This window comes from Pan troglodytes, chromosome 16, assembly GCF_028858775.2.
Source record: "Pan troglodytes isolate AG18354 chromosome 16, NHGRI_mPanTro3-v2.0_pri, whole genome shotgun sequence".
In the NCBI taxonomy this organism is placed as follows: Eukaryota; Metazoa; Chordata; class Mammalia; order Primates; family Hominidae; genus Pan; species Pan troglodytes.
The window spans coordinates 56,907,708-56,927,381 of record NC_072414.2 but is presented as its reverse complement, the minus strand read 5'-3'; the positions used below and the strand labels follow the sequence as shown (position 1 = coordinate 56,927,381).

Below are 19,674 nucleotides of genomic sequence, written 5' to 3'. Positions count from 1 at the left end.
GGAGCGCAGTGTGTGATCATAGTTGACTGCAGCTTCAAACCCTTGGGCTCATATGATCTTCCTGCCTCAGCCTCTGAAGGAACAGGGACTACAGGCACGTGCCTCCAGCTCAGCTAATCTTAAAGTTTTTTTGTAGAGACAGTCTCGCTTTGTTGCCCAGGCTGGTCTTGAACTCCTAACCTCAAGCGCATCTCGACTTCTCAAAGTGCCGGAATTACAAGTGTGAGCCACCATTTCTGGCCTATTCTGCAGTTTTTAATAAACTTTTTCTGTCTTTTTTGTTTTCAGACAGGATCTTGTTCTGTCACCCAGGATGGAGTGCAGTGGCAAGATCATGGCTCACTGCAGCCTTGACCTCCTGGGGCCAAGCAATCCTTCTACTTCAGCCTCCCAAAGTGCTGGGATTACAGGTGCAAGCTACCATGCCTAGCCTAAACTTTTATTTTAGAATATATTTAGTTTTACGTGAAAGTTGCAAAGATAACAGAGTTCCCACATACCCCACATCCAGTTTCCTCTACTGTTAACATCTTAATTAGTATGATGTTTTTGTCATAATTAATGAGACAATGTCAATTGATTATTAGAACTTAAAATCCATACTCTATTCAGAGTCTTCACTTTCTTTTTTTTTTTTTTTTTTGAGACGGAGTCTCTCTCTGTTGCCCAGGCTGGCGTGCAGTGGCGCGATCTCGGCTCACTGCAACCTCCGCCTCCTGAGTTGAAGTGATTCTCCTACCTCAGCCTCCCAAATAGCTGGGATTACAGGCGCCCACCACCACACCCGGCTAATTTTTGAGTAAAGATGGGGTTTCACCATGTTGGCCAGGCTGGTCTTGAACTTCTGACCTCAAGTGATCCACTCACCTCAGCCTCCCAAAGTGCTGGGATTACAGGCGTGAGCCACTGCGCCTGGCCCTTAGTTTCTACCTAATATCCTTTCTGTTCCAGGATCCCATCCAGGATACCACATTATATTTAGTTGTCATGTCTCCGTATGCTCCTCTTGGCTGTGCTGGTTTCTCAGACTTTCATTGTTTTTGATGACCTTGACATTTTGAGAATTACTTGTCAAGTATTTCGTAGAATGTCTCTTAACCAGGATTTGTCTGCTGTTGTTCTCAGAATTAGACTGGGGTTAGGAGTTTGGGGGAGGATTACAGAGATAAAGTATCATTTTCATCACACCATTATCAAGGGTAAATACTGCCAACATGACTCATCACTGTTGATGTTGGCCTTGACCACCTGGCTGAGGTAGTGTTTGTCAGATTTCCCCAGAGTAAGGTTACTCTTTTCCCCTTCCCGTACTGCACTTTCTGGCAGGAAGTCACTATGCACAGCCTGTACTTAAGGTGTTGGGAGGTTCTGCATCACCTCCTTGAGAGCATGATATCTACATAAATTATTTGAAATTCTTCCGCATGGGATATTTGTTTATTCTCCTCCATTTACTTATTCAATCATTTATTTATATCAGTATGGACGCACAGTTTTTTTATACTTTGGATTACAATCCAATACTACTTTATTTTATTGCTTAAGTAGTTTCAGAGTTGACCATTGGGAGCTCTCTCCGGTGGCCCGTGTCCTTTTGACACAGCCTAATCATCGTTTTTTAATGGAGTGCTCCTTTACTTTCTGGCACTACAAGATGCTCCAGACTCACCCTATATATTAGTATTTCCTGCCCTAGTCCTAGACTTAGCCATTTTCCCAAAGAATCTTGGTTCCTTGTAGTAGAGAATTTGCACCTGCTTTGTTCACATAACTATATCTTTAAGGTCTTTCCATATAAGTACATTTTTTGAAAACTGTCCTCATTCTTATTTATTTATTTTTATTTTTATTTATTTTTTTGAGACGGAGTCTCACTGTCATCCAGGCTGGAGTACAGTGGCACAATCTCGGCTCACTGCAACCTCTGCTTCCTGAGTTCAAGCGATTCTTCTGCCTCAGCCTCCTGAGTAGCTGGGACTACAGGCGTGTGCCACCACACCTGGCTAATTTTTTGTACTTTTAGTAGAGACGGGGTTTCACTATGTTGGCCAGGCTGGTCTCAAACTCCTGACCTCATGATCCACCTGCCTCAGCCTCCCAAAGTGCTGGGATTACAGGCGTGAGCCACTGCGCCCGGCCATCCTCATTCTTTTTTATAGTTACATAGTATTCCATTGCATGCATGGGCCACAGTTTATTACATTGTCTCCTAGTTAAGCATGGGTTTCAATATTTTGCTATTACAAATGATATTGCAGCAAAAACCTTGTACATATTATCATTCCATACATGTGGAAGTATATCTGTCAAATAAATTCCTAGATTTGTTGAGTCAAAGGCACATGTATTTGTATGTTTTATACATATTGGTAAATTACCCTCTGAACAGATTGTACCAACTTCTACTCCTTCCAGTAACATATGAAGGTGCCTATTTCCCTACAGCTTTGTCAATCCACTTGGCAAAACTTTTGGATTTTTGCCAACCTAATGAGTGAAGAATTATATCTCCATGTAGTATTAATTTGCATTTCTCTTAAGAATCCTCTGTGTTTCCTTTTCTACCAAATGTCTCTTCATAACCTTTGGCCATTTTTCTCTTGTGTTGTTTGTTTTTTAACTTTGTAATGATTTGTGGGAATTGTTTTAAAATTTTTTTTAGAGATAAGGTCTCACTCTGTTACCCAGGCTGGAATGCAGTGGTGTGATCACAGCTCACTGCAGCCTCAACCTCCTCGGCTCAAGTGATCCTTCAACTTCAGCCCCCAGAGGATCTGGGACTATAGGCAGGTACCCACCACCATACCTGGCTGATTTTTAAATTTTTTGTGGATACGGGGATCTCACTATGCTGCCCAGGCTGGTCTCGAACTCCTGGACTCAAGCGATCCTCCCACCTCAGCCTTCCAAAGTGTTGGGATTACAGGTGTGAGCCACTGCACCTGGCAACACCTTCACTTTTTATGAATGTGTCTTTTGACACTGTTACTACCAGCAAGTTACTTTTGGTATTAAAAACAAAGCAAATACAACAAATAAAAGTGACACAATTAATTAAATAAATAGGCAGCAAAAACAGCTAAAATGAAAAGGAAAACAACATACTAAATGAGGGTAACAGGAAAACTTCTTAGTTTGACCACTGGGCTGGCATCAGGATTCTCGTGTCTTGATGGGCAGAAACAAGTAAGCATTCAGCCTGAATTCTTTCTAGCTGGAGATGATACTATTTACATGGGGGAAAATGGGAGGGCATTAAAAAAAACTCCTTGCTTTTCTAGGGCTTTGGAATCAAGGATGCCTTTCTTCTCTATATTCCAATGAATTGTGTAATGTTGTTTTTATAATAAGTTTAAATATAGTACTTGTTTTAGCTGTAAGAAATGACCCCTTTCTGATTTAAACCATAGATGTTTCCTTGTTTATGTAATGGAAATAATAATAATAGTACTTATAGGTAAGGAAACGGGCCCAAATAGGTCAAAGCAGCTTGCCCAGGGTTATTCAGTTTGTAGTACCAGCATACAAAGCCAGGCCTAACACCAAAGCCTCTTGTTTTTAAATTTTAATTATTTAATTCAGCTTGATAGTTATTGTCAACTTGCCTTCTAGAAAGATAGTTACCATTTGAAACTCCCACTACTTTTTTTTTTTCTTTTTGAGACAGTCTCACTCTGTTGCCCAGGCTGGAGTGCAGTGGAGCGATCTTGGCTCACTGCAACTTCTGCCTCCTGGGTTCAAGTGATTCTCGTGCCTCAGCCTCCCAAGTAGCTGGGATTACAGGGATACACCACCATGCCTGACTAATTTTCTTTTTTTTTTTTTGAGGCAGAGTCTTGCTCTGTCGCCCAGGCTGGAGTGCAGTGGTGCAATCTCAGCTCACTGCAAGCTCTGCCTCCCGGGTTCATGGCATTCTCCTGCCTCAGCCTCCTGAGTAGCTGGGACTACAGGCGCCTGACACAAAGCCCGGCTAATTTTTTGTATTTTTAGTAGAGATGGGGTTTCACCATGTTATCCAGGATAGTCTCGATCTCCTGACCTCGTGATCCGCCCGCCTCGGCCTCCCAAAGTGCTGGGATTCCAGGTGTGAGCCACTGTACCCGGCCACACCTGGCTAATTTTCTATATTTTTATAGAGATGGGGTTTTGCCATGTTGCCCAGGCTGGTCTCGAACTCCTAGCCTCAAGCAATCTGCTCACCTTGGCCTCCCAAAGTGCTGGGATTACAGGCTCACGCCACCATGCCCAACTCAATTTTTTTTTTTTTTTGAGACAGAGTCTCGCTCTTGCCCAGGCTGGAGTGCAGTGGTGTGATCATGGCTCACTGTGGCCTCAACTTCCTGGGCTCAAGCAGTCCTTTAGCCTCAGCCTCCCAAGTAGCTAGGACTACATGTGTACACCACCATGACCAGCCAGTTTTTCAAAAAAAATGCTGTAGAGATGGATCTCCCTGGGTTACCCAGGCTGGTCTTGAAGTCCTGAGATCAAGCAATACTCCAGCCTCGGCCTCCCATAGTGCTGAGATTACAGGTGTGAACCACTGCACTCCCAAAGTCTGTGTTTTAACCAAAAGATTATACGGTTCCTGTGTGTGGACCAAATGTATAACAGGAAAAAGATTAACAATTAAGTGGACAGATAGGCAACATAAAAGATTAATAGTAAAACCCAATGCCTAGGCTTGGCACAGTGACTCATGCCTGTAATCCCAGCACTTTGGGAGCCTGAGGCTGGCGAATCACTTGAGTCAGGGGTTCAAGACCAGCCTGGCCAACATGGTGAAACCCCCGTATTTTTCTACCAAAAATACAAAAAAAAAAAAAAAAATTAGCCGGGCGTGGTGGTGTGTGCCTCTAGTTCCAGCTATTCAGGAGGCTGAGGCAGGAGAATTGCTTGAACCTGGGAGGCAGAGGCTGCAGTGAGCCAAGATTGCACCACTGCACTCTAGCCTGGGCAACAGAGCAAGACTCTGTCTCAAAAAAAAAAAAAGAAAAGAAAAGAAAAGAAAAAGAAAAAAAAAAAAGCCCCAATGCATAAACGAGCAGAGAACAGGAGCTGATAATTCAGTTCAGAGAAATTGCAAGCAAGCTTGGTTTCTAATCCTATTACAGCTACAACAGTATTTCACTCTCCTAAGTGCTGCCGGCTCCCCTACTCCTGGTCCGCACCCCAACCCCAAGGATCCGATGTGCCTGTTTCTCCCTGCGCTTCATCAGTGTGCTCATGGAAGGCTTTGCAATGGAGACCCCCTTCAACACTCGCACCATACTTACATGATCAACCACGTTGGCGCAGCCTCCTGCGTGGATGAGGACCCGAGACACATCCTCCGAGCCACTGAGGGCTGCATAGTGAAGGCAGCTTAGGTTTTTCTAGAAGGAAACAGGCATCAATGCAATATCACAAGGACCCCTCCTACTGAGGTTTGCAAAGCTCTTCGAGATTCATTTTTCCATCTGAGTGTCACAACACCCCTGGGAGTATTATCCCCATTTAACTGAGGCTGGAAAAATCAATGACTTTCCCAGGCCTCATGACCAGTAAAAGGAACTCACTATGGTCTCAGTCTTTTCCTCACCTCCTATCACAAACTCAAGAATTCAGACCAAAGCCTGCCCAATTCTATGGCTGGTAAAGACATGCAGATGATAAGACTCTAAGGAGGTCAGTTTTTTTTTCCCCGAGACAGAGTCTCACTCTGTCACCCAAGCTGGAGTACAGTGGCACAATCTCGGCTCACTGCAACCTCCACCTCCCAGGTTGAAGTAATTCTCCTGCCTCAGCCTCCCGAGTAGCTGGGATTACAGGTGCCTGCCACTACGCCCAGCTAATTTTTGTATTTTTAGTAGAGACGGGGTTTCACCATGTTGGCCAGGCTGGTCTTGAACTCCTGATCTTGTGATCCACCCGTCTCGGCCTCCCAAAGTGCTGAGATTACAGGCGTGAGCCACCGCACCTGGCCAGGAGGTGGTTTTTAAAGAGGAAGACAAATAAGATTTGCCAATACAGAGCAAACTCCACCCAGCATGCACTGCCCAGCACAAGCTGGTCTTGGTGCCTCCAAACAGGATCCTGGCTGGGCTAGAATGGAGGCTTGATCTTGGTGGGCCTCAAAGGGCTCTCTTTCAGTCAGTGCCCAACCTGGCCCAGTGATCACCTTGCACAAGGCACACACCAGGCAGGCCCCACTAGGGTGACCCACCACTGTCTCAGTTTGCCCAGGATTGAGGAGTTCTTGAGATGTGGGACTTTCCATTTTAAAATCAGGACAGTATGGGGCAAACCAGGACTAGCTAGCCACCCTGCTAAAGTCCCAGCTGAGCGAGTACCTGGGGTGTGTGGGACTCAGTCCATCTCCCAGTGGGAAATGCAGTCACCGTGGGCTTGGCACCTCCTCCGAGACCCTGTGGCATGACATTCTGAGAGGGGTGGGAGTGTTGAAATGGAACGTGGCCTCTGCCAGAAACCACAAGCTGAGGTTGGAGCAAAAGGCCTGGCGTGATGAGCAGCTCCAGCTCCCCACCCAATGGCCACCCAGCTGGGTGCAACCTTCCCAGTCTTTTTTTTTTTTTTTTCTTGAGACAGGGTCTCACTCTGTCACCCAGGCTGGAGTACAGTGGTGCAATCATAGCTCACTGCAGCCTCAAACTCCCGGGCTCGAGCAATATTCCAGCTTTGGCCTCCCAAAGTGCTGTGTTACAGGCATGAGCCACCTTGCCCAGCCTACTTTTCTTTTCAAAGCCAGTCAAATTAAGCAGTGGGGAAATAAATATTTTTTAGCATAACATTTTAATTCTCTGTTTTTGAACTGCCTGTGTGTTTTTGCTATTATTATTTATATTGTATTATTTATTATTAATATTTTTGCTATACTATTGACATTTAGAACAAAGCAAGAATTCCAGAACCTGAAGCCATTCAACCAGCCAGAAAGGTTATTTGTCACTGATTCAAAAATAAAAAGCAAAGCAAAAACACCAACTCACTACCTAAAGAAAGGCCACAACCCCACTTTCCAGGTCATAGAGGAGAATTTTTACTGGCAGAATTGATGAGTACAACGGGGAGAGAGAGAAGAGGTTCATCCAGGGTCACACCTCAAGCCCCAGCTCTGTCAGGGGAAAAGCTTCATCAGTGGGTGGGAGCTCTGGAGTCAGGGGAAAAGGCTTTTGAGACTCAGCTTTGCCTCGTACTAGCTTGTGACCCTGAGAAAGTGCCCTCAAAGCTCCAGTTTTCTCATCTGCAAAATGGGTGGAATTTTTCTGAGGTAACAGTTATGAAGCGGCTTTGTGAACGATCAAGAGCTCAACAAATAGAAGACACTAATAGGGCCAGGTGCAATGGCTCCCGCCTATAATCCCAACACTTTGGAAGGCTGAGGCAGGCGGATCACTTGAGGTCAGGAGTTCAAGACCAGCGTGGCCAACATGGTGAAACCCTGTCTCTACCCAAAAAATACAAAAATGAGCCGGGGGTAGTGGCACACGCCTGTAGTCCCAGCCTCTTGGGAGGCTGAGTCAGGAAAACTGCTTGAACCCAGGAGGCGGAGGTTACAGTGAGCCAAGATCGCACCATTGCACTTCAACCTGGGCGACAGAGTAAGACCCATCTCAAAAAAAATAAAACAAAAAAAACACTAACAGGTATTGAGGTGTTGGGCCCTATTATGTCCTGGGCACTGTGTTAGGTATTTAATCCTCACAACAATGTAAAAAAGTAAATGTCACTGCACTTTATAGTTGGGAAACAAGGCTCAGAGAGGTTAAGTAACTTGCTCCAGGTCACAGGGCTCAGCAGTGGAGAAGCCAAGATCAGAACCTTGCCTGCTGCCTCGAAGCCTCTATTCACTCAGGGTTCAGGAATCCCTGTGGCCGTTACTGCCGACATGGCTATGGCTCAGCAGCCAAGAGCCGACCGCAGTCTTGGGAGGGCCTGGCTACCTGGGTGAGGGCATTCACGGTGCTCCCAGCCCTGAGGAGGAGCTGCACACAGTCAGGGTGGGATCCTCCAGCAGCCGAATGCAGGGCAGTCAGACCTTCCTGCAACACACAAGGAGAGCAATGAGGATGGTGGGGAGGCCCACCCCCAAGTGACCCCTAATCCCACGGTGAGAGGATGCCCCTTGTGCCTTGGCCCCAGGGCCCCTTGAGCTCTCCACTGCCCTGCCCCTGGGAACAATGAGCTTTCTGGTTTGTGATTCCATGAGCCCCACCCCTGAAGTCCTCACTTTATGGAGCACACACATGGCATAGTCACTCCTGGCTCCACATCTCTGCTCATGTTCTGCCCCGGTCAGGCTGTCTCAGCCCCTCCCCTCTATTTCCTTCTCCTCCAGCAAGCCCTGCCTCACCATCCTGTCCACGGTGACGTCTCCCTTCTTTGAACACACACTCTCTGTCTCACTTATTTGGTGATGCATCATGCCAAGTACTACCATTAAGCCTGGAGTTCAGTGCTGCTGCTTGTCTTTCCCTGGTGGGCTCTCAGTTCGAGATCATGCCCTCAGCCTCCTGGCTTTAGACTTCACCATGGACTGGTGGGGGTTCCTCGAAGGCAGAGAGCAAGCAAGGGTCACGCATCTCGCCATCCCCAGGAGGTGACTCACCGCATTCTGCTCCTCCAGGTCCAGCCCGATGTCCACAAGTCGCTGCAGCACAGCCATATGGCCCCGACCAGCAGCCAGATGAAGGGCCGTGTTCCCCTCCTGCAGGAAAAAGGGCTCCTGAGGGGCCAGCAGACCAGAGAGTCCCAGAATCACAGACCTGTGATGAGCTGCAGCCATGCACACTGGGTCAGTGCCACCCTGCTCCTGACAACTGGGCCAAAAACTATAACCAGGGGCAGATTCAAGGGCCAAGCCCTGGTCTTTCTTTCCTTATACTTCAAGGCAGGCACATTGCTTAAAAATTAAACAAATCCAATTCTACTTTCCACGTGCCCATCTGAAGCCGGTCCCTCCTCATGTCCCCCAGATCCATCTCCTCTCACGGCTCAAGGCCCCAGCAACTCTCCCCTGCGCTCAGGCTGTTCCAGGCAGCTGCTTGGCTCAGTCACCTGCCTCCCTCAAGTCTTTGTGTGAGACGTTAGTTTCTCATTGAGTAGCATGGCCTGCCCGGGCCACACTGAAACTACAAACCCCACCTCTGTCCTCCTGAGACTATTTTTGGGTCCTGCTTTTCCTTTCCCCACTGCATAGATCACCTGCTAACACACTCTGTCACTGGCTGAGTGCTTAGTATTTATTGTCTGACTCTTTTTTTTTTTTTTTTTAATTTTACTTTAAGTTCTGGGATACGTGTGCAGAATGTGCAGGTTTGTTACATCGGTAAACGTGTGCATTGGTGGTTTGCTGCACCCATCAACCTGTCACCTAGGTATTAAGCACTGCATGCATTAGCTATTTGCCCTGATGCTCTCCCTAACTTTGCCCCCCTTCAACAGGCCCTGGTGTGTGTTGTCCCCCTCCCTGTGTCCATGTGGTTCTCATTGTTCAGCTGCCACTTATGAAGGAGACCATGCAGTGTTTGGTTTTCTGTTCCTGTGTTAGTCTGCTGAGGATGATGGTTCCCGGCTTCATCCATGTCCCTGCAAAGGACATGATCTCATTCCTTTTTATGGCTGCATAGTATTCCATGGTGTGTATGTGCCACATTTTCTTTATCCAGTCTATCATTGATGGGCATTTGGGTTGGTTCCATGTGTCTGACCCTTCTTGCTGGAACATAAGCACCATGGGGGCATCTATTTTGTTCTCTGAAGTTTCCTTAAGTGCCTAGAATAGGGCCGGGGGTACATGGCCAACACTCAGTAGATATTTGTTCAATGAGTCAATAATGTAGGAGGGTCTTCAGGTGATCATGTGGAGAGCTTGACATGTGTCCCTGGAACTTGAGGGCCAGAGGACTGGTAGTTGCTTTGCACTTGGAAAGTCTAAAGGTGACAGTGACATAGCCAAGAGAAGCAGCTGCATGGGGCAGGGCAGAGGGCACAACGTACTTTGTATCAGAAGTGGCCCCTGCTGAGGTCAGCCTGCGTGGGGTTGTCCTTTAAAGGGATCTCCCTGCTGGGCATGGTACCTCACACCTGTAATCCCAGCACTTTGGGAGGCTGAGGTGGGCAGATAGCTTGAGCCCAGGAATTCCAGCCTGGGCAATATAGTGAGACTCCGTCTCTACAAAAGATACAAAAATTAGCCAGATGTGGTGGTGCGTGCCTGTAGTTCCAGATACTGGAGAGACTGAGGCAGGAGGATTGCTTGAGCATGGGAAGTTGAGGCTGCAATGAGCTGTGATTGCGCCACTACACTCCAGCCTGGGCAACAGAGTAAGATCTTGTCTCAAAAAAAAATTGAATTCAGCTAAAAATAATAAAATTCTAAAATAATTTTAAAAAGCCCTCAACAGCTTTGTTTTTCTCTCCTTGCCAGCTTCTCTGCAGCCTGTAGCCTGCAGGCTGGCTGCTGCGAGCCAGGACAAGCGGTGGGAAATGCAATCACAGCATGAAATCTCTGTGTTCAGAGACACGCAGGAAGCAGGTGAACCATGAAGGGCCAACACATGCCCCCAATTAGTAGGGTGTAGAGACCATGGCAGGGCTTTCTTCTTCCTTCTGGGTTATAAATATCCATGTCCTGCCATTTGAAGCTGCAAGTGGCACACATGGATGCCTGACAGGCGCTCGCACTTTCCTGGGCAGGGCAGGGGGCTCAGAGGCAGGACAGCTGGGCAGAAGGCAGCCTTGGCGTGGGCCCGGGGCCCTCTCCCCTCCACCCTGGGGATGTCCAGCATCTCTACTTCTGTGAGGCCTTGACAGCAACTTTGCCCTTCCAAGTGGAGTTGATAGCTCTCTCTGGGCTCTCAAAGCCTCCCTAGCATTCTAGAGTACACGTGGAGTGACCTGTGTTGTCATTGACTCTAAGAGGTCTATCCCCCTTATCAGGCATTGAAAAACTTACTGTTCCCCCCTCCCAGATGAAATTGAAAATGAAAACACTCCCATTCTGAAAACACAAAACTTAACAGGGGTATGCAATTTTAAAAGCTTCTTTGCAGAATTTCTGATTGCAAGATTCTGGAGAAGTTCATCAAAGCTGTATTTTATCTTTCACTGTTCTTGGTGCTCATGCTCTCCTGGGGCCCTGAGGTGTGATCATTTTGCCTCTTGGGTTTGCCAGTCCTGGCAGGCACTGCCCTCCCCGCTCTTTGCATGCCCAGTTCCTGGCCCAGTGCCTTGCACAGGGTAGGACCTGCTCAGCCCAAAAGGATGAGTGTGGATGGACTCAGTGCAGAACCCAAGGGGGTCCAACCCAGGAGGCAGCCTGGTAAGGGGAGAAAGACAGCTTTATGCATTAGGATGCTGCTTCCAAATCCAGCTCTACCTGTGTCTCACTGTGTGGCCCTGGCTAAGGCTTGTCCCTCTCTGGGCATCAGTTTCCACAGCTGTAAAATGAGAAGGCTGAATTCAGATGCCTTCCAGTTCCAAGACCCTGCAGTGCATTTGTGTGTGAGCTCTCTATCACTTCATTTTACACAGAACTCCCTCTATCCTGGCCAAGCACATTAACCAGAAGATTAATAACGGAGTTAATCTCTGTTGGAGGCATCATTTAGAATTTGCTGTAACAGGCCGGGCGCGATGGCTTACGCGTGTAATCCCAGCACTTTGGGAGGCTGAGGCGGGTGGATCACGAGGTCAGGAGATCAAGACCATCCTGGCTAACACGTGAAACCCCATCTCTACTAAAAATACAAAAAAAATTAGCTGGGTGTGGTGGCGGGCACCTATAGTCCCAGCTATTCGGGAGGCTGAGGCAGGAGAATGGTGTGAACCCAGGAGGCGGAGCTTGCAGTGAGCCAAGACAGCGCCACTGCACTCCAGCCTGGGCGACAGAGTGAGACTCCGTCTCAAAAAAAAAAAAAAAAAAAAGGGAATTTGCTGTAACATATTTTGCCTAATGATTCACAAGGGTCCGATGATAAGAGTCATTTGCAGGGTAGACCCTCCGGTCCCCGTCCCTTACCCCTTCTCAGATTGGTGAAATCCTGCTCACAAGCCCTGAATGATATGCTACCTCCTCCATGCTCCCAACCTATTCCTGCCATAACCATAGCAGAGCAGATGTGTGGCTACCACCCCCTAACACTTCCCCACATCTGTCAACAACAGACAACCCCAGTAGATCACAGCCCTGCTCAACCCACACCAGGCAGCACTACCAACCACCCAGATCTGCCACCCTGGCCAGCCACGTCGGATCAGAAATCCTTACTATGCCTGTGGCACTGAGTTCCTCGAGTAAGAAACAGTGTCTTGGGCATCTTTATGCCACCAACCTGTAGCACAGGGCTGGCCCATAGCACACGCTGGTGAAGGGCCTGCTGGATGAACACTAAGTACGCTCTCATCTTTGGGCCACACGGGCCTCCAGCACAATGGGAGTCAGACGTGGACACAGGTGAGAAGCCAGAGCCTGGAAGGTGGCAAGTTTTGCACCCTGGTCAGGATCCCAGAGCCTCACGGACACGGTACCTTGTCTTTGACACTGTGGTCACAGCCAGAGCCCACGAGGAAGTCCAGAGCATCCAGCTGCCCGTGCTCAGCTGCCCTGTGAAACGCCGTCCTCCCCAGCTGGCCAGGAGGAGAAGCGGTGTGAGCCTTCCTCACTCTGTCAGTGGGCATACCTGCCTCTGCCCACCTGGCCCCTGTTCCCCAACCACTCTGGCTTTGTAGTGGCCTCTCCTGCCCCAGACACTGTCCTGTCCCCTTGCCTCCCCACACCCTGCCTGGAAAGCCCAGACCCAACTTCCCAACAAGAGCCACTTGCTGGGGTCCCTCCCTGGCTGAAGTCCTGAGGTGGCTCCTTGCTGCCTAGTGAATAAACAGATTCTTGAGGATGGGGGTTGAGATCACCAGAGGGACCCCCAACCACCCATCAGACCTTCCCTCCTAAGATTCCAGTCCCTCAGAACTCACACTAGAGCCCTTTCCTGTCCCTAAAGCTCCCACAAGCCTCGCTCTTCCATTTGGTGCCCCCTCCAACCCCTGATTTCCAATCTTACCCACAAATCCAGCTTATTTACCAAATGCCACCTCCTCCAGGAAGCAGAAGCAATGGCTTGCTTTTCTAACCCACCTAGTCCTTGATCAAGACCTCTCTGTGGCAACTGACTGTGTTCTGCTTGTATTCTGCTCATTTGCGCCTCAACACCTCTTCCCAACCAGCGGCTCCCCAGGCCAGGTGCAATATGCCCACAGATCAAAGGATGCACCCAAGGAATGTGGTAAGCCCAGTGTGCAAGAGTGGCCCCAGGAGCCCCCCGCCCAATCGGAATGATGAGTAGCCCTGAGGCACTCTCACCTTGTCTACGTGGTCCAGGGCCACATCCTCCAGGTCCTCCATTATGAACGCCAGCACAGGCACATGGCCTTTTTGGGCTGCGCAGTGCAGTAAGGTCAGGCCATCCTGGAAACAAGTGCAGGAGGGTCCCTGCAGTCTGTGAAGGGATGCCCTTTTCACACACTGCCAGTCTCCCAAACAGCGAGTGTTTGGGACCCAGAACACAGCCTCCCCATGGATACAACACTGTAAATGATGAATGGACCCGAGGGATAACCCACTCTGCTGCCCACTTAGCCTTAGGGGGGCTGGCAGGAGTCGGGATGCCAAAATTCAAATCCCAGCTCCAGCACCCCTCAGCTCCGGAGTCTCGGGCCAGTTACCTCCACCTCTCTGAGCCTCCACTTTCACACAGGACAAACTAGCATCATAATCCCTGACCACTTCAGTGGGGACCTACAGGAAAGGTATTTTATCAACTGAAAATTAATTCAAACATGTACGGTGAGGTCGTGTAGCACTAGTAGCCTCCAGAACAGTTAAGAAGGTTCTAGGTATCTGCCTTCCTTGATACAGCTGCTAATGAAGAAGCAGGTGACCAAGTGACCAGTGTATGTCACTAGGAAGTGACCTCCTCACCTTCTAGGGCAGATTAAGAGCAGATGTGGTCTGCAGGGAGTAGAGGGAAGTGGCCTGGGTTGGGGGTGGACAGGAAGAAGGTCTCTGGGGCCTAGAAGCAAAAGGAAGGAGACTTGCAAATACTATGTTTATGCCCCAGAGCTTCTACTCCTGCCTTGTATTAAAGTCAGATTATTTGAAGTCCTGTTTGCAACCCATCAGTGGGTCATAAAAATCAGTACAACAGTGTTTTACATCTTGACAGTGGTCAAATCTCAGTGAATATAAATTTTCAATATGTGTATTTCTTTTTTTTTTTTTTTTTTGAGTCGGAGTCTCGCTCTGTCTCCCAGGCTACAGTGCAGTGGTGCGATCTCGGCTCACTGCAACTTCCACCTCCTGGGTTCAAGCAATTCTCCTGCCTCAACCTCCCGAGTAGCTGGGATTACAGGCAGCCACCACCACACCCGGCTAATTTTTTGTATTTTTAGTAGAGATGGGGTTTCCCCATGTTGCCTAGGCTGGTTTCGAACTCCCGAACTCAGGCAATCTGCCTGCCTCGGCCTCCCAAAGTGCTGGGATTACAGGCATGAACCACCACGCCCGGCCCAGTGTGTGTATTTCATGTTGGTATCATGGACCCCTTGATATGAAAGGATGAGAAGGACACTTCCCTCTTGTGTTCTTCCCAAATTCCATAGCCCTGGACGGATGATTTTCATGAGGAAAACATGAGACAAACCCAAATTAAGGACATTCCACAAAATACTTGGCTACTACTCTCCAAAACGGTTAAGGTCATGGAAAACAAGGAAGAACAAAGAAATCATCACAAGATTGGAAGAGACTAAGGAGACAAAATGACTAAAGCATTATAGAATATTAATGGAAAAACTGCTGAAATCTTATTATAGTCTATAGTTTAGTAAAACTGTAAATATCACCAATGCCTGGCAAGGTAGAGCTACATAAACAGCAGCGAAAGGAGAAAGCTTCAGGGCAGAAGCAGGACTGGGCCTGTGGCATCTATAGGTAAGATGAATCCCTTTGGGGAAGACCTTGAATAAGAGATTGAAAGGAAGAGTGGGGTCTATCATTTGCAAAGCTGGCTGCATCTATTCCTCCTGCCCTTGGAAGCACACCCCAGGGTGGTGCTACTCTTCTCACTGAGAATCTACACTGGTCCTGTGATGGGCTTTTGAATGCAATGGAGGTGATACCATGTGGCTTTCCAGCCTTGGCCTCTAGAGCCCTTGCCAATTCTGCTCTGGCTCTTTTGCTGTCCTGAGGCAGACACATAAGGAAGTCTAGGCTGAACTCCCTAAAGATCAGTGACCACCTGGAGAAACCAGCTGCACCATCCCAGACATTCCAACCCTTCCTGCAGAGGCTCCAGACATGTGAGTGAGACCCTCCAGGGCCAGCCAGCCCCCAGCCCACCCACCTGCTGACTGCAGCCTTGTAGGTGAGCCCAGGCAAGGCCACAGGAACTGCCCGCCAACCACAGAATGGTGGAAAATAATATATCATTACTTTCAGATTCATTACGTTCAAATTTTAGAGTGATTTGTTGCCAAAAACAGAAAACAAATATAGAGGGGATCTGCTTAACTAGAAGAGTCCATGACTCAGAACCTCACCCTCCATATACACCCAAGACCCCGCCTCCCTCATTCTAGAACATGGAGGCTCATTCACAACTCTGTTTATAGTATACCCCATCAAGACAGCACTGGATTCCCCAGGGCCACTGAGCCCTTCCAAGGCCAAGCCAGGCCAGGCTGGCAGGACCAGACAGCAGAACCCTGAGCTTGAACCTGGGTGTATTCACAGGGCGCCCTCCTGCTGGCCCCTCCCTCCCACACTCCAGTTCAGATCTTGTGACCCACCACATAGGGGCATGGTTCTCTGGGATGGATTTTCCAACCCAAATGCTTTCAGGCACTCCCACCACTGCCAACAGGATCCTAACAATGGCATGGGACAGACCTCTTATGTGCCACGACCCTTTTACATCTGGTGAAGCCTATAGACCCCTTCTCAGAATATTTACTTAAATGCAAAAAAAAATTATACAGGAAAAAAAACTAATCAAATACACAGGCTTACAATGGCGTATTAGTTTCCTATTGCTGCTATAACAGATTACTATAAGCTTCATGGCATAAAACAGCACAAATTTATTATTTTACAATACTAGAGGTCAGAACTCTAAATTGGGTTGGCAATGCTGTGTTTCTTCTGGAAGCTCTTGGGGAAAATCCATTTCCTGGCCTTTTCCAGCTTCTAGAAGCTGCCCGAATTCCTTGGCTAGTGGCTCACATCACTCCAGCCCTGCCTCCTTCATCACACCTCACACACATCACATCACACCCAACAAATTCCTATTGGTGTGTTAGGTTCTGGGGGTTCAGAGGTTCTAGGGATTAGGATATGGACATCTTTGGGGTGCCATTATTCTGCCTACCATAAAAGGAAACCAATTATATTGAAATTAACTTATCAAAATATTACAAACCAAGTTTTCAATCTAGTAACATATGTGTTTCCTTACTGACCCGTTAAACAACAAGATCTAGTGAAGGGTCTAATCACTGCCATAATTTCAATGTAATGATAAGTGTAAGAAGTATTTTAAGATAACTGCAAAAATTTTCATGTGATATGAAAATAGCTAAATTTTCTATTAGTGACAAAGTCACAAGTACTAATATCACCTACATTCATGATTGGAAAAAGTGCTAATTAGCCGGGAGTGGTGGCACGCGCCTATAGTCCCAGCTACTCTGGGGGCTGAGGCAAGAGAATTGCTTGAACCCAGTAGGCGGAGGTTGCAGTGAGCTGAGATCATGCCACTGCACTCCAGCCTGGGTGACACAGCAAGACTCCATCTCAAAAGAAAGAAAGAAAAAAATGCTAAATTTTCAAGAAGTTAGCCAAAATAAATATGCACTTTTTTCCAATCCAAGTTCATAGGTCCTCTGAATTTTCTCCAAGAACCCATGTGAGAACTCCTGGCTGAGGGATTTGGCCCAGAAATGTTTGCATTTTCCTATGGGCCACTGACACCCTAAATGGTGAGACACCAGTGGAGGGATTCCGGGCACTCTCACTTGCTGGGGCCCTGCTCCCTCAAATCCCAGTGCAGGCTGATAGAGAAACTCGCCCACCATACCACACTTGGTAAATGATGCTTTGCTCCTTTCACCCCACCGCACTGAGCACAAGGGGTGCAGGGCCTGGCAGGAGGGTGGAGGAGACCTCACCTCCTTCTCATTTAATTTTCCTAACTACCCTCTGAGGGAGTTACTTTGATTTCTCTCTTGTAAATAAGGAAGCCAGCCAGAGGGCTGGGAACTCTCCCAACTCACCGAATAGTAAAGGGAGGTGGGGGAGATCAGATGAAAGAGGGACAGGCAGAGGCAGGTGGGGGGCTGGAGGGGCAAGCAGGGGTGGGGGACAGAGGTCGGGGGAGACCTGTGCATCCAGGCCGGGGGAGCCAAGGGGACAGGGGTCTACCAGCTGAGGCCTTACCTTGCTCTCACAGTGGATCTTGGCCCCTGAGTTTACCAAGATCTGGAGGATTCGTAAGTGGCCGAACCAGGCAGACAGGAGAAGCGCGTTCATCCCAAACTAGGGGAGAGGACATAGAGGAGGTGAGAAGAATGTGGGAAGGCGTGGCTGTGCCAGCCAGGCCCCGTGCTTTATGACTAAACCATACAACCAGAAGGAACTATAAGTGCCACTTAATCCAGGGAGCTCCAAGCTTTAGGAGTTTAAAGACCAAGATTTTTTTTTTAAATAGAGGCTGATGTACTATTGCAAACTTTTGAAATTTATTTTTGCTAAATGAAACTTAAAAATAAAACAGCTGCCAGCCAGGCTTGGTGGCTCACGCCTGTAATCCCAGCACTTTGGGAGGCTGAGGCAGGAGGATCGATCACATGAGGTCAGGAGTTCAAGACCAGCCTGGCCAATATGGTGAAACCCCGTCTCTACTAAAAATAGAAAAATTAGCCGAGCGTGGTGGTGGGCACCTGTAATCCCAGCTACTTGGGAGGTTGAGGCAGGAGAATCGCTTGAACCCAGGAGACGGAGGTTGCAGTGAGGTGAGATCACGCCACTGCACTCCAGCCTGAGCGACAGAGTGAGACTTCGTCTCAAAACAAACAAACAAAAAAACCAGCTGCCATTTACTCTCATCACCATTTCATAAAGAAAGACCATTTTAAAAGAAAAAATTTGTAAGGAACCAATCTTAGAATATATACTTGACAAATAAAGCTTCGTAACTGGGCGTGGTGGTTCACACCTGTAATCCCAACACTCTGAGATGAGGATCACTTGAGCCCCGGGGGTTTGAAACCAGACTGGGCAAAATAGGGGGACCCCCATCTCTACAGACATTTTCGTAAAAATAAGCCAGGTGTGGAGGCACACTCCTGTGGTCCCAGCTACTCAGGAGGCTGAGGTGGGAGGATCACTTGAGCCCAGGAGGTAGAGGCTGCAATGAGCTGTGATCGCACCACTGCACTCCAGCCTTGGTGACAGAGCGAAACCCTGTCTCAAAAACAAACAAACAAAGACAAAAAAACAAATGTAGCTTCATGAAAAATACGTTGTCCCTGTTTTCTGATTTGCTATGACTGGTGAAGACCTTATCCTGGACTGGTGTTTAAGAATGGACTGTTTAAATCTCCCATAGAGGCTGGGAATGGTGGCTCATGCCTGTAATCTCAACACTTTGGGAGGGACCAAGGTGGGAGGATCGCTTGAGCCCAGGAGTTCAAGACCAGCCTGGGCAATATAATGAGACCTGTCTCTATAAAAAAATTAATTAGCTGGGCATGGTGGTACGTGCCTGTAGTCCCAGCTACTTGAGAGACTGAGATGAGAGGATCATTTGAACCCAGGAGGCAAAGCTTATGGTGAGCCAAAATTGCACCACTGCACTCCAGCCTGGGCAATGGAGTGAGAGCCTCTCTCAAAAATAAATAAATAAATATCCCATAGAATATCTTCAAGGCAGATAGCTTAAGTCTGCAGCACCACACCACCTCACGAGACATCCCTGCGCAGTCAAACACTGGCTTCTGTTAGAAATGCCTCCTCGAGCTCTATTGAAATCTGTACTCCTGCAATTTCCATCCCACCAACTCTCTGGAGCAACTGAAAATATGTCTATGCCTCCACTCAGGGCAGCCCCACACCTGTTTGCAGGGTGCTCTTCCTCCACATCTGCACCGTGCTCCAGGGTCCCCAGAGTCCCTTCACTGACCTCCACTGCAGTAGGGCTCTGCACTTCCCCCACCTCCCCGGAGTCTTTTCTTCTCTGTGAAGAGCAACCCCAGGCCTCCAAACTCAGCTCCGGGGATACATCAAGAGCCAGCCAGATCCTGGGAATGGTTTTTTGCAGTGCCTCCTTGGGTGCGGTGGCTCCACCAGGAGCCTTTGTGAGGGGTACCAAGAAAAGGGGTCTTAGCGGTTGGCACCAGAATTCCTCTTAGGGAGGGAACTGTGTTTGGGTAAAAGCCTTGACAAAGGGTTGAGGCAAAAGGTGAAACTCAGAGGGAACTCACTGATCAGCAGGCTCCCGAGCATCCAAAGAGAGTTGCACTGCTTTGCTTTAGAAACAGGCGGGAATTTGGAGGCAGGAGGGGGGTGGTGCAGACAAGGACAGCACTGGAGAGAGGAGGGAAGCAGAGGCTGGGGCCAAGGCA

General features: G+C 48.3%; 1 protein-coding gene across 20 annotated transcripts in view; it reads right to left on the bottom strand.

Annotated features, from left to right (window-relative positions):
• Positions 1-19,674, bottom strand: part of ANKDD1A (ankyrin repeat and death domain containing 1A) — a 63,604-nt gene that overhangs the window by 18,758 nt on the left and 25,172 nt on the right. For 19 of the 20 annotated variants that reach the window (XM_063795142.1, XM_063795136.1, XM_063795139.1 and 16 more), the window contains 6 exons: positions 17,489-17,587; positions 13,358-13,462; positions 12,529-12,627; positions 8,606-8,704; positions 7,941-8,039; positions 5,274-5,372 (listed from right to left, as the gene is read on the bottom strand). In XM_063795142.1, coding sequence (XP_063651212.1) covers positions 5,274-5,372; positions 7,941-8,039; positions 8,606-8,704; positions 12,529-12,627; positions 13,358-13,462; positions 17,489-17,581 — 594 coding nt within the window. In that variant the 5' untranslated portion in view covers positions 17,582-17,587. The remainder of the gene's footprint in view (positions 1-5,273; positions 5,373-7,940; positions 8,040-8,605; positions 8,705-12,528; positions 12,628-13,357; positions 13,463-17,488; positions 17,588-19,674) is intronic. The other variant, XM_054667673.2, reaches the window with a different exon arrangement.